A 22,691-nucleotide genomic window follows, 5' to 3' on the forward strand; every position below is an offset into this window, starting at 1 on the left:
CTGGAACTGGACATTGGGTTGTAGCGGGTGTGTTGAGAGACAGCCCCCTTGGCATTGCCACTGACCGCCCTGCATGCATCTTACAAGACGGTCAACCTGCCAAACCCCCATACCGCCCAACACTGCTTATATGTGGCAGGGGTCACTCCATGTTCCTTGGACTCCAGCATCTGTCCTTCCATAGGCAGCTATTGTCTCCCATTGGTTCTGCTGAGCAGAAGAGATCACAGCCACTGATCGGCTGCCATCTCTCAATAGGTGAGACCAGCGCACATGGTTCTGGATTACAGGGAACGGAATGCCACAGGCCTCACCACTGCCTGATTGGCCTGTGGTTTTATGGACCTTCCCGTATGGAGAATCATCGGGTCTCACTCTGTCTCTCCATCTGGCAGACAACAGCATTGATGCCTCAACAAGATTCATGCCATTGAGTTTAGTGAGGTTGGGCTCAGTGATTGACTCCCTGAAGATGACAGTTTCATTGAGCATTGTTTTCAGAGCCCTTCCTCTCCCCATTCTCCTCTCTTGGGCTGTGTTTGCTCAATCTATGCCAGCCAGGGATGCTGGGAAATAAATCACCCATGGATGAGTGCAAGTGGTCTGAGCTGAAACCTTGAAGTGAGAACAAAGAACTTCATCATGTGTGACACTATGCCCTGCAAAGTTTCATAACTTTAAACGTCGGTGGAAACCTCACAAAACTTTTTAAAGTCAGCAAAACTCTGTTGAAATCTAAATTTGGCAGTAACATAGAAGTAGTTGATGATTCTTTTATATCGCGTTGATGGGTGGTCCTTCCTGCTCCTGAATACATGTCCAGCTGTGCGAGGTTAAGAGGGGGCATCATCTGGAATGATGAGGTCGGACATGCCAGGGTGAGCCTCAAATCAGTGTCACACTGTACAACGTCATGATCAGCCTCCATACTTCCACTGCACAGTCCTTATGAGCGACCAACGCACTTGCTAAAATCAGGCCTAGCATGTGTCACTGACAAATATGGGCGCCATGGAAACACATTTTGCAGACACTGTACTTCAGACTGACCTAGTTTTAACATTTGAAAAGTACAGCACAAATCTGTCCAGGCCATAATGTCACCGATCACAGCACAGACTGCAGAAAAAAATCTCACATCATCTTAGGCTCAGCTACACTGATTCACAATGTGAAATATGGTCTTCATTTCAGTTAAAATAAGCAGTCATCATTTTAATTATAACATACTAACAGAATGAATTTAAATATTAGTTTATGATCCGAACGTTTACTTACCATAATTAATGTATGGACAGTGATCACAGAAATCAGAACAACAGGTGCCATAATACCGACAGTTGTAATCACAGGAACAGTCTGAAGAATATCCTCCACAGTTGTATCTGCAGGAACCGTGTCCTGTTATACAGTAAATGCCAAGTTAGATCAGAAATTGTGTCCATTGCTAACCAAGCTGCGATTACACATTTAAAAAGAAATGTAATGAAATTTTATCATTCAACATCAAATCAATACATTTTCTTTAAGCTTTTTTCCATACCTCTTGATACTTCTGACTGAGACTCTATCAAAATAATGGAAATAAACACGTAAGTAAAAAGAATAGTTTTCATACACATTCAATCCTCAAACTTAGCTTGATCTTTTTCAACAGCATTAAAGAAAGAATTACCAGCTCTGATATAGATTTGTACCACTCCTTGTAAATTCCTACTCCTTTCCCTCCTTAGCACCACAGGGAGCACCAACAAGGAACTCCGATCTTTTGGGAAATTATGAAAACCTATGAACAGGGACCAGGTAAAACTTGCTGCAGAAAAGAAGCTCAGTGCTACCGGCTAATAGACCAAAACATTATTTATAGACTGCAAAGGACATCTGTCAACTTGAAGGCATTTGCGCCTTTTGGTCCAGTCATGTCAGACAAAATAATTTAAAAAGCCACAATTAACTTTCCGAATTAAACAAACATCAAATGTACGTAAAACTGAGAACCAGAATCATTGGTCAGAAAAGCACCCAAAAAGGTGAAATCTTCCCCAATGAAATCTGCCATTCCATAGAATTACATGGATCCATAGAATGCCGTCAGAGCACAAGGAGAGCATTTGGCCTATGAAGTCACCACATACCCGTGAAAGAGCACCCTACCAAGGCCCACTCCCCCACCCTATCCTTGTAACCCTACATAACCGGCACATTTTAAACTCTAAGGGGAAATTTAGCATGGCAAATTCACCTAACCTACACATCTTTGGACTGTGGGAGGAAACCGGAGCACCCAGTGGAATCTCACGCACTCACTGGGAGAACTAACAAATGCCACACAGTCACCCAAGGCCAGAATCAAACCCGGATCACTGGCGCTGTAAGACAGCAGTGCTAATCATTGTGCCACCATGCCGTCATTTAGCTGAGTAAAGTTCACATGGTCAGGTGTGGTGGACAAGGGCATCCACACTCGCCACTTGTTCTTCCTCCCACCACATCCCCCACGTAAACATATAGGAAATGTTGATTGTATTTACAAGTCTAGGGAGAACTGAAATGGCTCTCTAAGTCTGACTGAAATGCATTACTTAAGACCCAAAGAACAGAACACTAATCTGCTTCTATTTCTGTTCTCCCATACCCCACACCATGTGCACTTCCGCTGGGACATACTGTGCTACCAGCTGTTTCCATTGATGACCACATGGCACACGCTCTTGCAAAGTCCCCCCTGTAGATAAGCCAGGTGGTCAATCAGAGCCTCAGAAGGAGTGCTATGATTGAATGATGGAACAGGCTTGATGGACCAAATGGCCTATTCCTGCTACTATTTCTTCTCATGGTAAAGTTATGTTGATTGTAAACAAGGCTGCAGAGTACCAATTCCAGACACATCATGAAATTCTATCATTCAGATGTGGATGGGTATATTTTGTTGAAGGTCTTTTCCATATCTGTAGGTCCCATTGTAAAATAATAAAAATGAATGTATAAGTATTAAGAACATTTTGCAAACCCATTCAAACCTCAACCTCCATTTGATCACTGTAGGGTCGTGCCTGTGTAAACTGCTGCAAACGCGGCAGAGATTTAACACTCTCGGTAAATGCCAATGACCCATCACCTTTAGACATGATGGAGAGAGCAGTCTCACTGGATCCTTATGTCCGATGTCCAATTGTAACTCCCAAATAGTGAATGAGGAGCAGAGTTCAGGTTTTCAGAGATATTGCACAGGCGTTTGACAGCTATTTATAAAAATTTAACCCAATGAACAATGAGTACAGTACAGCCATTAAGATTAATTTTGGTGGCTGCAACAGGATCAGCAAATATACAAACTGCCAAGTTAACTGAAAATTAACTTAAATATTACTGACCTGTTGTTGAAGAAACACTGCAGTATCCTGTAGAGGAAAAAATTCAGCTTATTCACTTTGTCAAGTGTTTTTGAAGCATCATCTACCATTCATACTCAGAAACATGAATACATCACATTACAAAAATAAATTATTAACATCAGAGATCATTCACATTTTTCTGAAGAAAGGAACAAAGCCAGCCTGTCACACACAGAATAGACAACCCATCCCCATCCAGAAATAAAAGACAATGTGCTGAGAATGGCCTCGCTCCACTGCACATTCGGAGAGTGGAAACCTTTGTGGTTGGGGTACATCTCTGCGTTCAGATACAGAATCTACAAAGCCACTTGTATGCATCAATGACACTCTGCACAATGGGGAAAGCCACTATCCTGATTATACGGTCACAAGAGAGAAGAAACTGAATTCTCCCGTCTTGGACCACTGACTATCTGTCACCTCCAATATCGCAATGGTCAGCAAACTGAGAGAGGCAGTTTGTGGTCACATTCACGATAAGTGCCATCCTTGTCCTACTCTGGGAATGCAACTCTGCCTCCCAGGTGCAAAAGATTTCAATGTGCAGCTGCTTTGTGAGACAGAAATGACACACACCTTGGCTGGAATCTTCTGCTCTCACTATTGGCGAGATTGAGGTGCGAAGCATATTTACTAAGGCAGAATGTTGGCGTAAAAACCCACCCCCTCCCACCTCCTCTGGAATGAATTTCCAGAGGGGAAGGCCCATGTTCAGTCACCCCACCCTTCTGTCAACTAAGGCCCTTGGGTGAACAAATGATGACCATTTCTGGGTAGCTTCCTGCCACCACTGGCATTAATCAAACAGGAGACGGTCATGTCTCCATGCAACATACAGGACAAGTAAAGCTCATTGACGAGCTTGTCACCATCAACAGGGGAAGAGGTATTGCTCAAGGTACTCAGTCCCTGGAACTGGACATTGGGTTGTAGTGGGTGTGTTGAGAGACAGCCCCCTTGGCATTGCCACTGACCGCCCTGCATGCATCTTACAAGACGGTCAACCTGCCAAAACCCCCATACCACCCAACACTGCTTATATGTGGCTTGGGTCACTCCATGTTCCTTGGACTCCAGCATCTGTCCTTCCATAGGCAGCTATTGTCTCCCATTGGTTCTGCTGAGCAGAAGAGATCACAGCCACTGATTGGCTGCCATCTCTCAATAGGTGAGACCAGCGCACATGGTTCTGGATTACAGGGAACGGAATGCCACAGGCCTCACCACTGCCTGATTGGCCTGTGGTTTTATGGACCTTCCCGTATGGAGAATCATCGGGTCTCACTCTGTCTCTCCATCTGGCAGAAAACAGCATTGATGCCTCAACAAGATTCACGCCATTCAGTTTAGTGAGGTTGGGCTCAGTGATTGACTCCCTGAAGGTAACAGTTTCATTCAGCATTGTTTTCAGGGCCCTTCCTCTCCCCATTCTCCTCTCTTGGGCTGTGTTTGCTCAATCTATGCCGGCCAGGGATGCTGGGAAATAAATCACCCATGGATGAGTGCAAGTGGTCTGAGCTGAAACCTTGAAGTGAGAACAAAGAACTTCATCATGTGTGACACTATGCCCTGCAAAGTTTAATAACTTTAAACGTTGGTGGAAACCTCACAAAACTTTTTAAAGTCAGCAAAACTCTGTTGAAATCTAAATTTGGCAGTAACATAGAAGTAGTTGATGATTCTTTTATATCGCGTTGATGGGTGGTCCTTCCTGCTCCTGAATACATGTCCAGCTGTGCGAGGTTAAGAGGGGGCATCATCTGGAATGATGAGGTCGGACATGCCAGGGTGAGCCTCAAATCAGTGTCACACTGTACAACGTCATGATCAGTCTCCATACTTCCACTGCACAGTCCTTATGAGCGACCAACGCACTTGCTAAAATCAGGCCTAGCATGTGTCACTGACAAATATGGGCGCCATGGAAACACATTTTGCAGACACTGTACTTCAGACTGACCTAGTTTTAACATTTGAAAAGTACAGCACAAATCTGTCCAGGCCATAATGTCACCGATCACAGCACAGACTGCAGAAAAAAATCTCACATCATCTTAGGTTCAGCTACACTGATTCACAATGAGAAATATGGTCTTCAGTTGAGTTAAAATAAGCAGTCATCATTTTAATTATAATATACTAACAGAATGAATTTAAATATTAGTTTATGATCCGAACGTTTTCTTACCATAATTAATGTTTGGACAGTGATCACAGAAATCAGGACAACAGCTGCCATAATATTGACAGTTGTAATCACAGGAACAGTCTGAAGAAGATCCTCCACAGTTGTATCTGCAGGAACCGTGTCCTGTTATACAGTAAATGTCGAGTTAGATCTGAAATTGTGTTCATTGCTAACCAAGCTGCGATTAAACATTTAAACAGAAATGTATCATTCAAAAGCGGAGATTGCATCTTGAAGTGATGCTTTCAAAACAATGGCATCAGCCTTCCCAATATTTAATTGAAGAAAATTTCAGGGGCGGGATTCTCCGACCCCCCCGCCGGTCCGCGACTCCTGGCAGCGCCCCCCCCCGCCGATTCTCCGACCCGCGATGGGTCGAGTGGCCGCCCATTTTCGGCCAGTCCCACCTGTATATGTTACACCAAGTATTTGCCGGCGGGACCCGGCTGCGCGAGCGGTCTCCGGGCTCCACGAGGGGGGCGCGGGGGGATCTGTCCCCGGGGGGTGCCCCCACGGTGGCCTGGCCCACAATCTGGGCCCACCGATCCGCGGGCGGGCCTGTGCCGTGGGGGCACTCTATTCCTTCGCACCGGCGGCTGTAGCGGTCCGCCATTGCCGGTGCAGAGACAAACCCCACTGTGCATGCGCAGGGATGACGTCAGCACACGCTGGCGCTCCCGCATATGCGCCAACTCGTGCTGGCTGCCGGAGTCCCTTCGGCGCCAGTTGGCATGGCGCCAAGCCCCTTCCCTGCCAGCCGGCGAGGCGCAAACCACTCCGGCGCCGGCCTAGCCCCTGAAGGTGCGGAGGATTGCACACCTTTGGGGCGGCCCAACGCCAGAGTGGTTCACTCCACTCCTCGGCACCAGGACCCCCCGCCACGCCGGGTAGAAGAGAATCCCGCCCCAGATCACCCAGTACTGGGTGTTGGATAAATTGTCTGATAGTTTATCAACAGTGAAGGGGTCGAGAGAGAGTTGTTGGTGATGTAGACCTGAGACACATCAATTAACATCTGAAAAATAACACTGTGCATTCGGTTGATGTCAATGAGGGGCAGCAGGTAGGTGAGAAATACGAGACAGTCTAAGGACACATCAAAGGGCAGCATGGTAGCACAGTGGTTAGCACAGTTGCTTCACAGCTCCAGGGTCCCAGGTTCAATTCCCGGCTTGGGTCACTGTCTGTGCGGAGTCTGCACGTTCTCCCCGTATCTGCGTGGGTTTCCTCCGGGTGCTCCAGTTTCCTCCCACAGTCCAAAGATGTGTAGGATTAGGTGGATTGGCCACGCTAAATCGCCCTTAGTGTCCAAAACAATTAGGTGGGGTTACTGGGTTACAGAGATAGGGTGAAGGTGTGGGCTTAGGTAGGGTTCTCTTTCCAAGGGCCGATGCAGACATGATGGGCCGAATGGACTCCTTCTGCACAGTAAATTCTATGTAAATTATACGTATATTGAGGGATACGAGAGGAGACCGTGCAGGAGCAGGATGAGGAATTATTGCAAGTGATTTTGTGGCTATAATTAGATAGAGAAGACTGGAACCAGGTGCGTGTTGTCCCACCCAATTGGGGACTGTGAAGGCATACCCTCCCATTCACTGAGCGTCAGCCCACAGGGTTAAACTTGCTGGGCTACATGTTACATGTCCCGCTGCCTATTAACTCCGAGCAGCGGTGGGATGAGACATTTAATCGTGCATTAACTGCCAACTTAAAGGCCTCCATAGAGCCACAGGCAGATACTGCCCCCGACATCTCAATCACAACCTATCAATCCAGGATGGGTTTAGGCAGGTAGGCGGGACACCACCCATGGCCCAGTGCCTGCATTGATGTGCCCACTCATCTCATTTCCCACCTGTGGGTGACCCGTAAAATTCAGCCGGGATTATTCTATCTTCGTATTAGGCTGCACAGTTTGTGAATTTGGGAACTCACATTTAATACATTAATCTTTGGCAATCTCCACCACAGAGAACAGTGAGTTTGAGTCATTGAATGTACTCATGACTCAGTTAGACAGGTTTTTGGTCACAAAGGGAGTAAAGGGTTGCAAACAGAAAAATGGAGATGTGGCCACAATCAGGTCGGCCTTGATCTTATTGAATGATGGAATAAGCCTCATGGGCCAAATGGCCTGCTCCTGCTCCTACTCCTTCTCATGGTGAAGTTATGTTGATTGTGAAGAATACTGTAGATTAAAATTTCCAAAGATGAGATATGAAATTCTATCATTCAAAAGTGATTGATATATTCACTTAAAGATTTTTTTCCATACCTATTGATGGAGGTTCAGAAATCTCTGTAAAAAAAATAAATAAATGTTAAAGTAAAAAGAATATTTTCCAAACCTGCCATGCGAGAGTACCTTTAAGAAATGGGTGTTTATAAATAGGTGTGTATATAAGTATCTGTAATGAGAGAACCTTTAAGAAATTGGTGTTTATTACTGCATTGATGTCAGAGAGGAGTGGAGCTTGGCTGTCTGTCAGCTTTTTACTTTTGTTTTAGGCTGTTTGCTGCAGGGTGTGTTTTAGTTTCGTTTTCTGAGCTGGATAGCTGCAGTCACAGCCAGAAGGTTTATTAGAGTCTCTCTCTGTAACCTAGAGACTGAAATCTATCCTGGTGATTTAAAACTAATAACAGTAGTGACTTTAACTTGATGTGCTTCTGGTAAAAGGTGTCTTAAGTCTTATGGATGTTAAAAGGAAAGCTTAAAGGATTACTTAATGTTGTATACTTTGGTGGTTGTATTTGAATTAATGGTTGCTAAGATGTTCACTGTATGTTTTAAAAAGGTGAACTTGAGTTCATAGAAGAAACATTGTTTTTCTTTAAAAAATACTTTCCCATTTCTGCTCTACCACACCTGGAGAGTGGGCCATGTGCTCCCCATACTACAATCTAGTACAAGTTGTGGGTCAGGTGAACTCCATGATACACTTTGGGGTTCTCTGAACCCTGGCCCACAACAAATTGGGGGCTCGTCCGGGATAAAAATCTATCTATTGGATTGGCTTAGTGAACTTAAAGACAGTGAGGGGTGAGCATATTTTTGTTGCTTTTCAGGTGTGGTATTTTAGTTTAAGTGGGGAGTGTGTTGTGGACAATTGCTCTTGCAGAGGCTCTGAAGTTTTTGGGGGTGGAGACGGTCACGCGCAGTATCTTACGGACAGAGACTAAAAGCAGACTGTCAGATTTGGCAAAAACAATGCCGTTAACATTACCTGACAAAATGCGAAAAGATGAGGTCATTATGGCAGTGGCTGAGCACTTAAAGTTGCCTGAGATACAGTTTGACTCATTGGAAATAGCAAACATTCAGTTATAAATTAAACAAATGGAACGTGAGAAAGTATTAAAGCAGCTTGAATTTGAAAGAGAGAAAGAGGAAAAAGAAAGAGAAAGAGAGAGAGAGGAAAAAGGGAGAGAAGAAAGGAAAACAGAAAGAATAGTCCTACCAGAACAAAAAGAAAGAGAAAGGGAGATACTGATCAGGAAAAAAGATAAAGAGAGAGAGGTTGAACTTCAGAAAATGGCCATGAAACATGACAGCCAGTTAAAATTGGCAGACGTAAAGGGAAACGTACAATTGGTGGATAGTGATGAGGATAGTGAGAAAGAGCGTCATAGTCAACGGCTTGGTGGGAATCTATTTAACAATGTCCAAGCATTGCCAAGGTTTGACGAGAAGGGGGTGGAAGCCTTTTTCATTTCATTTGAGAGGGTAGCTAAACAAATGAAATGGCCATAAGAATGTGGGTATTACGGATTCAAACAAAGCTGATAGGTAGGGCTAGTGAAGTTTTTGCATCACTACCGGAGGAGGTATCTGAGACGTATGAGGAGGTGAAAAAATCCATCTTAGGTGCATATGAACGAGTGCCTGAAGCCAGCAGACAAAGGTTTAGAAATTTAAGGAAAGAATTTGGTCAAACACACATGGAGTATGAAAGGATCAAACAGAGTAATTTTGATAGGTGGATAAGGGCTTTGAAAATAGACCAAACATATGAAGCTCTCAGAGAAATTATACTTTTGGAGGAGTTTAAAAGTTCAATTCCTGATGTAGTGAGAACTCATGTGGAAGAGCAGAGGGTTAAAACTGCGAGATTAGCAGCAGAAATGGCAGATGATTATGAATTAGTTCATAAATCAAAGCTTGGTTTCTGACATCAGTTTCAGCCTGTGAGGGATAGAAACTGGGGACATGAGAAATACTCAAGTGGTAAAGGTAAAGGTTATCTGATGGGAGATAATAAGGAGAGTGTACCTCAGATTAAAAAAGAAATCCAGGAGGGTGGAAAAGAAATGAAAAGTTTCAAATGTTTTCACTGTAATAAACTAGGCCAAGTAAAGTCAGAGTGTTGGTGGTTGAAGAAAGCACTGGGAAGGCTGATGTGAGAAAACAGGATAAGACAGTGGGGTTTGTTAAAGTGGTAAAGGAAAGCCCAAGTGAAGCGAAGGAGGTGCAAAATATTGTACAGCCTGATCAAGAGATGATTGATAAGAAGGTGCCAGATCTCTTTGAAGAATTTATTTGTGTGGGTAAAGTTTACTCATGTGTATCAGGAGGAGCAGGTAAAGATTTCACAATTTTAAGAGATACGGGAGCTAGTCAATCTTTAATGGTAAGAGATGAGGAATTATGTTGTTTGGGAAGAATGTTGCCAGAAAAGGTGGTAATATGTGGAATTCAGGGTGAGAGGAGTAGTGTTCCATTATATAAGGTAAGGTTGGAAAGTTCAGTGAAAAGTGGTGAAGTGATAGTAGGAGTAATAGAGAAACTATCTTGTCCAGGAATACAGTTTATCTTCGGTAATGATATAGCTGGATCGCAGGTGGGAGTGATGCCTACTGTGGTTGATCAGCCAGTGGAAAATCAAACAACTGAAGTTATGAAGGACAAATATCCTGGGATTTTTCCGGATTGTATAGTAACAAGGTCGCAAAGGCACAGGTTAAGACAAGAGGAGAAATCAAACAGTGAAGATAACGTTGAAGTGCAATTATCAGAAATGATTTTTGATCAGATGGTTGAAAAAGAACAAGAACAGGTGGAGGATGGGCGCGGATATTTTTAGTCCAGGAAAATTGGCGGAGTTACAACAAAAAGATATAGAAATAAACCGGATGTATCAGAAAGCTTACATAGAAGAGGAATCTTAGTGTATACCAGAGTGTTATTACCGTAAAAGTGATGTCTTGATGAGAAAATGGAGACCTGTACATATGCAGTTGGATGAACAGTGGGCAGAAGTTCATCAAGTAGTATTGTCGGTAGGGTATAGAAAGGAGGTGTTGCACATGAGGTACCAGTGGGAGGTCATTTGGGAATAAGGAAAACTCAAGCTAAAATCCAGAAATATTTTTATTGGCCTGGACTACATAAAAATGCAGTTAAATTTTGTCAAGCATGTCACACATGTCAAGTGATAGGGAAACCTCAAGCAGTGATAAAACTAGCACCCTTAATGCCCATTCCAGCATTTGAGGAACCTTTTGCAAGGGTCCTAATTGATTACATAGGACCGCTTCCTAAAACAAAAAGTGGGAATCATTATCTTTTGACTATAGTGGATGTGTCTACTAGGTTTCCAGAGGCCATCCCAGAACATAATATTACAGCTCAAAAGATTGTGGAGGAGTTACTTAAATAATATGGACTAGATATGGACTACCCACAGAAATACAATCGGGTCAAGGATCGAATTTTACCTCAAGGTTATTCAAAGAAGTTATGGAAAGCTTAGTAATAAAATAATTTAAATCAACTGCGTACCATCCAGAATCGCAGGGAGCGTTAGAAAGGTGGCATCAGACATTAAAGACAATGTTGAGGGCTTATTGTCAAGAGTATCCAGAGGATTGGGATAAAGGAATTCCATTCATATTGTTTGCAATTAGGGATGCACCTAATGAATCAAACAAATTCAGTCTTTTTGAACTAATTTTTGGTCATGAGGTAAGAGGACCACTTAAATTGATTAAGGAAAAATTGATGAATGAGAAATCAGAAATTACATTATTGGATTATGTGTCACATTTCAGGGAATGATTAAATAGAGCAGGTGAATTGGCTGGACAACATTTAAAAGTTGCACAAAATGTGATGAAACGGGTAGCGGACAAGAAATCCAAAGTTCTTAGTTTTGCCAGTGGTAGGTGAACCTTTAAAAGCTAGGTTTTGTGGACCTGATCAGATTGAAAGGAAATTAAATGAGATGAATTTTGTGGTAAAAACACCAGATAGAAGGAAGACTCACCGAGTGTGTCATGTGAATATGCTTAAAAGGTACTTTGAAAGGGAAGGAGAGAAAAATGAGGAGGTTTTAATGATTCTAACTCAAAGTGACAAACCAAATCTAGATGACGGTGAATTTGACATACCTCAAATTAAATTGGAAAATGAGGATGTTCTTAAAAATTGGGATAAATTGTTGATTTACCTTCCAGAGGAATAACGGACTGACCTTAAAGAGTTATTGATATCACGTGGGCAAGTTTGTAGAGATAAATTGGGAAGTACTAAAATGGCTACACATGATGTAGATGTGGGAATTGCTGTTCCAATCAAACAACATCCATACAGACGTACCCCTTTAAAATTGGCACAGGTTAACAAAGAGATTGAGAGTATGCTTAAAAATGGTATAATTGAAGTGGGCTGCAGCCAATGGAGCTCACCCATAGTGATGGTACCTAAACCAGACGGTACCCAATGGTTGTGTGTGGACTATAGAAAGGTTAATGCAGTTACCAGAGCGGACTCTTATCCTATCCCATGTTTGGAGGATTGCATTGAGAAAGTGGGACAATCAGCTTTTATCCAAAAGGGCGAAGGAGATTTCAGCTTTTGTGACTCCAGATGGCAGATACCAATTCAAAGTTATGCCATTTGGCATGAAAAACGCCCCAGCCACTTTTCAACGGACAACTAACAAAGTCGTTTCAGGATTACCCAATTGTGCGGTATACATCGACGATCTGGTAAATTTCAGCCAGGCATGGAAAGAACATTTAAAACATCTGATGGAGTTATTCGATCAATTTCAGGAGACGGGTTTGGTGATAAACCTAGCCAAAAGAGAATTTGGAAAAGCCCAAGTCACTTTCCTTGGCCATACAATTGGATAGGGTCGAATGGTCACACGGGATGTGAAACCAACAGTTATTGAGGAGTTTCCGATACCCTCAAGACGAAGGGAAATAATGCGAGTTCTTGGCATGAGTGGATTTGATCGAATATTTGTGCAAAAGTTTTGTAGCGTGATTGCTCCACTGATGGACTTGCTGAAGAAGCATAACAAATTCCAGTGGACAGCGGAGTGTCAACAGGCATTCGACTGCCTGAAAGCTGTGATAACCAATGCTCCTGTGTTGGAGAATTACAAGGGACTTTGTGAACAGATTGAACTAAAGTGTCTGACTTTAAAGCGAAATGCCGAGGCGTAGAGAAATGGACGGATTGTGCAGAGACCTCCTTGTTCAAAGAGACAGTCAATCGAGAAGGATTTCAGTTGGAGGAAGAAAAAAAAAATGGACTACATTATTATATCTGTTCGCATGTGTTGTTTTTTGAAACTAAAAAGTATATTTACTGTGTGCATTTCTTAAAGGAAAGTGAAAAGGTGAAAAATGAAACCATCTTGAAGTTGATGGTTTATTTTTTTTTCTTGGGGGGAGGTGTCATGTGAGAGTACCTTTATGAAATGGGTGTGTATAAATGGGTATGTATATAAGTATCTGTAGTGAGAGTAACGTTACGAAATGGGTGTTTATTACTGCAGTGATGTTAGAGAGTGGGTGGAGCTGGGCTGTCTGTTAGCTTTTTAATTTTGTTTTATGCTGTTGCTGCAGGGTGTGTTTTAGTTTCGTTTTCAGAGCTGGATAGCTGCAGTCACAGCCAGAAGGTGTATTAGAGTCTCTCTCTGTAACCTAAAGACTGTAAATCAATCCTGGTGATTTAAAACTAATAACAGTAGTGACTTTAACCTGATGTGCTTCTGGTAAAAGGTGTTTTAAGTCGTAAGGATGTTAAAAGGAAAGTTAAAAGGATTACTTAGTGTTGTATTCTTTGGGGGTTGTATTTGAATTAATGGTTGCTAAGATGTTCACTGTATATTTTAAAACGGTTAACTTGAGTTCATAGAAAATACATTGTTTTTCTTTTAAAAATATTTTCCATTTCTGCTCTACCACACCTGTAGAGTGGGCCGTGTGCTCCCCATATCACAATCTAATACAAGTTGTGGGTCAGGTGAACTCCATGATACACTTTGGGGTTCTCTGAACCCTGGCCCATAACAAACCCCTTCAAGCTTCATATCTGATTTGATCCTTTTAAACAGAATTAAATAAAGGATGACCAGGCTTGATAAATCTTTGTGCAGCCTGTTGTAAATTCCTATTCTGTTCCCTTCTTACCACCATCAGTGGCACCGACAAGGAAATCCCTTATCCGACATTTTGACTAAATAGGAGAATCTATGAACAGAGGACAGTTACATCTTGCTGTCCAAAAGATGTTCGTTGCTGCCTGTTAATCGGAAACAAAAACTAATGTCTTCAGACTGGACAGGACTTGATATGAATTTTCTGGAGGACATTTTTCATATCTATTGCCCGTACTGAGCTTGTCTCTGTCAAAATAATAAATTGAGTTGCATAATAACAAGAATATTTATTATATTTGTTCAAGCATCAAACTTAATTTGACATGGTAGTGAGATCAGTCTCCCTAGATGCTTATGACTTACGGCCAAGTGTAACTGCCAAATAGTGAATGGACAGCAGAGTTTTGGATGGCCTCAGGTTTACAGAGATATTGTGCAGATTGTAGACTGCTGTTTGCAAAGACTTTACCAAATCAATGATGTGATTCGCTTGAGTATAGCCGTTAAGATTAATTGTGACTGATACAGGATCAGCAAATGTGCAACCTGACAAATGAACGGAAAATGAGCTTAAATATTACTGACCTGTTGTTGAATAATAATTGCAATTTCCTGTAGAGGAAAACATTCAACTTATTCACTTTGTTAAGTGTTTTTGAAGAATCTTCTAGCATCCATCTCACACAAATATTAATATAACATGTCAAAAGACATAATTAACATTAGATATTATTAATTTTTTTAATGAATAAATGGACAGGAAAAGTCTCCCTGTTGCAGACAGCCTGTCACACACAATATGCCACTACCCCATCTGGAAATACAATAAAATAAAATCTCAGGCAATTTGTGAAAGAAATATGGAAAATCCTTCTTCGGCTAAAACCCATCCAGGTGGTGCCTCCTGCCCTGTATTTTGCATTTCAGGAGCAACCTTTGGTCTGAAGTGATTTCACCTCCGCCAAAACAGGCCCAGCTGCTGTTTGAAGGTCTTCGGCAAATCGTTGTTCACTTGGGCAGCACAGTAGCACAAGTGGATAGCACTGTGGCTTCACAGCGCCAGGGTCCCAGGTTCGATTCCCCGCTGGGTCACTGTATATGCGGAGTCTGCACAATCTCCCTGTGTCTGCGTGGGTTTCCTCTGGGTGCTCTGGTTTCCTCCCACGGTCCAAAGACGTGCAGGTTAGGTGGATTAGCCATCATAAATTGCCCTTAGTGACCAAAAAGGTTAGGAGGGGTTATTGGGTTCCGGGGATAGGGTGGAAGTGAGGGTTTAAGTGGGTCGGTGCAGACTCAATGGGCCGAATTGTCTCCTTCTGCACTGTATGTTCTATGTTTTATGTTGAGCCAGGGGGCTTGGTCCATGGTATGATGACAGGAAGACTTTAGGGATATTGGATTCTAGGTGTTGGGCAATGTAAGAGTTGAAAGCCTGGGGTTAGAGTGTGTTTGACTGCAATGGTCATGTTTCTTTTTTAAATAATTCTGTTTTACAGAACGGGTGTTTTTAGCAGCCAGAGGTGAAATTGACAATGGCATGCATTTTTCAGTCTAGGCTAATGGACTGCGATTTGACTCGGTAAGTCCCTGGGGAGTCAATGTGCTTTGCAGCCTGCAGAGATGAGATAATTTGTTCTTCAGCTTGGGGAGATGAAGAGTCATTATTGGGTGGATCAAAGGAAGGCAGAGAGAGATTTTGAATGCAGAGAGGCAGTTGGTGGAGAAACTCTGGAGAGAGGAGTTGAATTCTGATCTGCCTGACCCTGAGTCCACAATTCTCCCACAGTGAGATAGATTGAGAGCAGTATGTTTCTTTTCTTGTTGTTCAATGGCAAATTGAGTAGACCGCCGAGATTCTCCCCCAACCAGCAGGCGGGCCGCACCAGCACAAATGAGATGCGTGAACCACTCCGGCGTCGGGCCGCCCGAATGTTGCGGAATCCTCTGCACTTCCGGGGGCTAGGTCGGCACTGGAGTGGTTGGTGCCACACTAACTGGCACCGAAGGGCCTCCGCCAGCCAGCGCGGGATGGCGCATGCGCGGAGGCGCCAGCGTGATCTGGTGCATACGCAGAACCGCTGGTGTGATCCCTACGCATGAGCAGGGAGTTTCTTCTCCGCGACAGCCATGGTGGAGCTTTGCAGAGGCCGGTGCGGAGGGAAAGAGTGCGCCCACGGCACAGGCCCGCCTGCAGATTGGTGGGCCCCGATCGTGGGCCAGGTCACTGTGGGGGCTCCCCCCGGGGCCGGATCCGCCCACGCCCCCCCCGAGGAATCCGCAAGCCGCCCTCAGAGCCAGGTCCCGCCGGTGTAGACCTTGTGTATTTCACGCTGGCAGGACCGGCCGAAAACGGGCGGCCGCTCGGCACATCGGGGCCCGGAGAATCGCCGGGGGGCAACTGCGAATGGCCCTCGACCAGCGCGAAGTCATCCCCGCCCCTGCCAAAAAACCGGAGCCGGAGAATTCGGCTTTTTTACAACATGAGACTGTGGGCGGGATTCTCCGGCCACGTCCGCCCGGCGACAGAAGAAACCCACCCGAGGTCAATGGACTTTCCATTGTCTGCGTATCGCCCCTGGTGTTCTTGTGGTGGGAGGGGTGGTAGAATGCAGCCTAGTAACCTCGTCCCCCAGAGCAACAGGTCATCTTCCTTTTCCTCAGATTCCATTCCTCCAGAATCTCAATGTGAATAAAATGAATAACCTTACATATTACAGCATTAATCATTTTTGAAATTTTAGGTTTTGTAAATATCTCAGGATGTAACATTATGCCTCTCCCCTTCACAATGTTACACTGTCAGTATTTAGTCTCTTTAAATTACTATTGATCTCTCCTTTTCTCACCACAAAACAGTGAAGACAACAATAAACTCACCAATGTGAAAGGTGTATCAAAAAGCCGGACATGAGTAACTGAGCTGAGTTACTGTTTCAGGTTGAATCAATTTTGATATTTGAATTAGTATAAGCACAGAGTTGTCTTGACAATAACCCTAAGGATCAAATCCGACACCACAGAAAAATGTCTAACATTATCAGGACTCAGCTACGCTAATTCACAATAACCTTCAATAACATCTGATTGGTAATTCTGACAATCCGTTAATCATTTTATATTTTAACTCGAACATACATTTAAAGATTGGTTTATTTTCCGAAAGTTCTCTTACCATAACTCATGTAGGAACAGTGATCACAGAAGTCAGAGCAACAATTGCCATAGTTCCAACAGTTGTAATCACAGGAACAGTCTGAAGAATATCCTCCACAGTTGTATCTGCAGGAGCCATATCCTGTTGTACAGTAAATGTAAGCTTAGATGTGAAAATATCTCCATTTCTAATAAGGTTACTCATTACAACTTGAAAATAAACATGAATGTTTGTATTTTAGAAGAGTTGTTTATTGTATTATCATCAGTGGTCAGGCCAGGTCCATAATTGTTTTAAATAAATTAAAATTGTATCTTTGATGTCTCTTTCTGCACTATTGCCTTTGGAGAGTTGCCTTCTTCCTGCACCTAATGATGCACTAAGGTAGACTTTCATTTTTTTAAAATAAATTTAGAGTACCCAATTAAGGGGAAATTTAGCGTGGCCAATCCACCTACCCGGCACATCTTTAGGGTTGCGGGGAGAATATGCAAACTCCACACGGACAGTGACCTGGGGCCGGGATCGAACCCGAGTCTTCAGCGTCGTGAGGCTGCAGTCCTAATCACTGTGTCACCGTGCCGCCCTTTCGGTAGACTTTCATCAGTTCAATAGCTAGTGGCTGGGATTCTCCGAGCCTCTGCGCCGCAATCGCGCTCGGCGCAGAGAATGGGGCGTCAGACCAACAGCCTTCCCGTGATTCTCCAGGGACCGCGCGCATGCGCGGACCCGTGGCCAGAAGTGCAGGGCCCCATATCGGCAGCTGAAATTGCGAGGACTACTCCGGGGCCCTGCTGGCCCCCTTCAAAACGGAGAATCACTCTGGACTTTCTCCGGTGAATCGCGCCCGTTTTCTCCCGGGCGTGGGGACATAGTCCCATTATCAGAGAATTCCGCCCACAAATTCATGGATCAGGGTGCTTGTCTGTCACCAGAGGGACACCACTCCATATCAAGAATGGCTGACCAGGAGTCTCTCCCGCTCTTACCACTTACCAATTCGCATGCTGGAAAGATTTTGCAGGATCATAATCAACCTGCTTGGCCGCATTATGAATGCACCTTCCTTGGCCAACAAGTTCTAAGGTGGGACTCTAACAAGACACTTCTGGCTCAGAGAGAGGGTCACTACCCACTGCGCCAGAAGACTTTCTCTGTGAAGAGGGCACAGTGCGCAATTCAATTAGTTCTCTTTTAAAATGGAAATCAGCGACCAATGTGCAGTCAAGGACACCAATTTGCATGTTAAAAAAGGGCTGCCTGAAAGAATTTGGCAGTATGGTGGCCACCAAGCTAAATGTCCATTGAAAATGACAGCAGGCTGAATGTTGAGGCTAATGGGATGTTAAGACTGCAAACTCCTTTTTTTGGCCCTTTAGTAACCTGGTAATATGGATTTTCCAGCCAAACATACGGGGCTGGATTCTCCGAATTTGAAGGATGTCCGGAGGAAGTGTCTAGTTTTATGATGAAAAAATTGGCGAGGCCCCAGGACCGACCCTCCGACCAGTGAGGGGCTAGCTAGCACGTAAAACACACAGCCTTCACAAAATAAACGGCCAGAAAATTTCCGCCCAGATAGTGCCCCTCTGGACACCCCCTCCCCACCTCTGGGCCACCCCCCATCAGTCCCCCCAACCCTTGCCAAAGCCCCCCAGGCCAGCGGCACAGCTCCCTCCCGACTGTGGCGGCACTGGACACAGTCTGCAGCCGCCACACCGGGTGCACGAAAACTGAGAGCACGTGTCCTGTGCCATCGGGAACGCGGCCCATCGGGGACGGAGCATCGGGGGAGGGCTTTCAGGTAAAGTCCTGAGGCGGTCCCAACGGCGTGCGGCGTACTCCACGATGATGCCATTTTAGAGGGGGCGGAGCATCCGAAAACAGGCGCTGCCCCCGTTTCAGTCATAAACAAGGATTCTCCGCCCGATCACCGATTATGATATCGGCGTCGGCAACGGGGAATCCCCCCCTTGAAGTATAATCGGTTGGATTCTCTGCTGTCGGGATTCTCCATTGTGCCGGCAGTGCACCCATGCCCGGGGATTTTCCCGATGGTGTGGGGCTGCGTGGGGAACCCCATTGGCCGGCTGGTGAGACCAAGAACCCCGCCACCGGCAGCGGGACGGAGACTCCCGCCCAATGTCTCTGCCATCTTCATGAGAGAATGGTGGCACGGTGGCACAGTGGTTAGCACTGCCATCTCACAGCGCCAGGGACCCAGGTTCAATTCCGACCTTGGGTGACTGTCTGTGTGGAATTTGCGTGGGTTTCCTCCGGGTGCTCCGGTTTCCTCCCACAGTCCAAAGATGTGCAGGTTAGGTGGATTGGCCATGCTCAATTGCTTAGTGTCCAAGGATGTGCAGATTAGGTGGGGTTACAGGGATAGGATGGGGGAGTGGCCGTAGGTGGGGTGTTCTTTTGGAGGATGGGTGCAGACTCGATGGACCAAATGGCCTCCTTCTGCAGTGTGGGGATTCTATGATCCTATGAATTTGATTGACATTTCCCATTGGAATCTTAATAAACACACAACATCATTTGCTCCACGTAAAAGGGATAGAAAGCTGAATAAAAGCAAAAAAGTGTTAGTAAGATAAAAAATATTTACACTTGGGTGGAATAAAGGAAATTGATTCCTCTCTCATTGCTGCTCCAAATATAAGGATTGTCCTGGATCTACCCAAAACTCATTGTAAATGTTTAATATTTGCAATGAATATGTATTCACTGAGCTAAGATTTAGGATGATGGATGAAACCAAGTATGGACTAAAATAGGATCTATGTATGGTGGCTGAGGGCATGGCTGAGGTTCTAAATGAGCACTTTGAATTTGTCTTCTCCAAGGAAGAGGAAACTGTTTTAAAAAAAGGGGGGAAGGGATCCTGGATTTCATAAATAGAGGCTGTAAAGTGATGGCCATCATTTCTCTTCAGGTTTTCGTACAATTCCCTTTTGGAAGCAATGATTGAACCTGCCTCTACCACACTATTGGGCAACGCACTCACTGTGCAAAATTGGCTTTCCTTACCATTTCAAAAGAATCGGGAAATACTGGGGATGCTGGAGATCTGAGCTAAAAACATAAAATGCTGGAAAAGCTCAGCCTGCAAATTCAAATTTGTTCGCTAGCTCGTGATAAGACTAAAATGCGGTTTAGCGGACTGAAGACTTCAGTGAAAAAGAGGAAGTGCAGAAAGAATTTAAAATGTGCACCATGTTTAATGCACTGTCAAAAAACTAGACTGTAACAGCAACTGAAAGGACAATAATTATTCTATGAAAAGCACTTGAAAGTAGCGTTCATCTTATCTGTTGTCATCCTTCTTGTCTGAGTGAGGTGCCTTGCTGGAGTTTGTGGAATCCATATGGAACCCATAATCCAACGTTAACTCAAATTAAGTTTGTAAAATGCTTGAGGTGGACTTGCTTCTCACTCCAAAGTCTTAGTTTGGAAAATGGAGTTTTGCTACAAATTGTGCAAATGAGTTGATTTTTCGACCCATGTCCATCCATCTCTTGTAAGGATTTATTTTGCCAGTGGAGTCTGATTAATCTTTATCTTACAATGGAAGATAAAAGAGAATTGTTTGTCTCTGCTTTCTTATTATGGACAAGGTATAGATGAGCATCAGCTCTTCCATAATGGGCAAATCTTGACATTTACCTTTCAAGTTTGTCATCTAACTTTCCTGGTTGAAGTGCAGGGACTGATACCAAATGTTTAGATGTTCAGTTCCCATATGAATGACAAGTTTATCAGCATTGCACACAATAGTCATGCACAAAACAGTTTTGAATTTTAAATATTTTTATTACATGTTCTTGCAGGATTGTGTTTGTTAATATTAAAAAGTTTCACCTCATAAAAAATTATTTCCCATAGTTAATCTGATTTTAACGTTTGATTTTCATCCGCCACTTATGTTCTTATCAGCAAGAGGTGATGCCGGTTGAATACTTGCTGCTGTCTGTGCCTGAATAACTTTTAATATTCAGTTCAATTTTTATCACTCAAAAACGTGCTGACATTGATATAAATCAAAATGTGGCATCATTGTTCTTTACTTTATAATTATCTGTTTTTCAGAGCTGACATGTGCTCAAGTGACCAAATTCATAATATCATGAACTGCCTTTCCTTCAATTCACAGAATCACAGAATTGTTATGATGTAGAAGGAGGCTATTCTGCCCATCGTGCCTGCACTGGCTCCCCAAACGAGCATCATGCCTCAGTGCCATTCCCCTGCCTTTTCTCCATACCCATGAACATTGTTTATTGTTCAATTAGTCATCTAATGTCCCCTTGAATGTCTTCATTGAACCTGCCTCCGCACACTTCCAGACAGCGCATTCCAGACCCGAGCCACTCATTGTGTGAAAAAGCTTCTTCTCACCTCACACTTGCTTCTTTTGCAAATCACTTTAGTTCTTTTAAAATAATAATTTGTCAGTGTCACTTTTGAACCATGCAACATTAAGCGCAGTAATAATAAATATTTTCTCACTTACCGTAACCCTCAGCGTAAGCAAAGGTTATGAGAAAGACATGCAAAATAACTCTTGCTTTGGATGCCATTTTCTGCTATGTTACAAGAATATGAACAGCACCTTTCATTTATACCCAATGGGATGGGTGTGTTACAAACTTCTATAACATCAAGTAATATAATTTACTATTCCCTATTGAATGTGTATACTTTCCAAAACAGCAGCCAATAAACTCAGAGTGCAAACTGCAATGTTTGTTAATGTCAAATATAGCCGTGTAAATATCACAAATGGTATTTTATGATGTTTTAAGCTGATATGCATATTTGGCATTGGCCATGATAGCATTGTTTTATTGTCTGTGAATATGAACACCTTGTCATTATTTTTTTAAAGGTAATAAACCTTTTAAAAATTGCATGTTCTGTTTAATCTAAACAGACCGCAAAACTGCTACATGTGCAATTTACCTTTTATCAAGTCACCTGCTTTTAATTGTGCAGTTTGTTTTATTCAATGTTATATTTATATTATTTTCTGTTAATCTGTGCTATCTGGCACTTAAACTTAGAATTTAAACAATGTTACTCTGGGCAGTGTGCATAACTTTGCAATAAAGTTTGTTTGAATTTGTTCAAAGACCTGGGGCGGGATTCTCCACCCCCACGCCGAAGTGGCCGCGCCGTCGTGATCGGCGTCGAGGTTCACGAAGGCGCGGAAAACCCCGGTCCCGACCGATTCAGGCCCTGACAATGGGCCAGTATTGGGGCCGCGTCATCTACCCGCGCCAGGCCTTGTCGCCCGCGTAAAAGCGGCACCGAATAGATGACGTGGCCGGCGCCGCATAACGGACGTCATCCGCGCATGCGCGGTTTGGCCGGCGGCAACCCACGCATGCGTGGTTGCCGTCCTGTCCAAATCCGCCCCGCAAGAAGATGGGGGACGGATCTTGCGGGGCCGCGGAAGGAAGGAGGTCCTCCTTCAGAGAGGACGGCCCGACGATCGGTGGGCACCGATCGCGGGCCACCCCACATTGCAGGTGAAGCCCGGTGCAGGA

At 44.0% G+C, this 22,691-nt stretch overlaps 1 protein-coding gene across 1 annotated transcript in view; it reads right to left on the bottom strand.

Moving 5' to 3' along the window:
• Window positions 1-21,781, bottom strand: part of LOC140392313 (uncharacterized) — a 41,843-nt gene extending 20,062 nt beyond the window's left edge. The window contains exons 1-8 of the mRNA XM_072477629.1: window positions 21,656-21,781; window positions 17,158-17,280; window positions 14,571-14,597; window positions 7,868-7,891; window positions 5,587-5,709; window positions 3,375-3,401; window positions 1,544-1,567; window positions 1,279-1,401 (exon numbers count right to left, since the gene is read on the bottom strand). Coding sequence (XP_072333730.1) covers window positions 1,279-1,401; window positions 1,544-1,567; window positions 3,375-3,401; window positions 5,587-5,709; window positions 7,868-7,891; window positions 14,571-14,597; window positions 17,158-17,280; window positions 21,656-21,722 — 538 coding nt within the window. The 5' untranslated portion in view covers window positions 21,723-21,781. The remainder of the gene's footprint in view (window positions 1-1,278; window positions 1,402-1,543; window positions 1,568-3,374; window positions 3,402-5,586; window positions 5,710-7,867; window positions 7,892-14,570; window positions 14,598-17,157; window positions 17,281-21,655) is intronic.
• Between the last annotated feature and the right edge of the window lie 910 nt (window positions 21,782-22,691).

The sequence above is a fragment of the Scyliorhinus torazame genome, chromosome 16 (genome assembly GCF_047496885.1).
Source record: "Scyliorhinus torazame isolate Kashiwa2021f chromosome 16, sScyTor2.1, whole genome shotgun sequence".
Taxonomy (NCBI): Eukaryota; Metazoa; Chordata; class Chondrichthyes; order Carcharhiniformes; family Scyliorhinidae; genus Scyliorhinus; species Scyliorhinus torazame.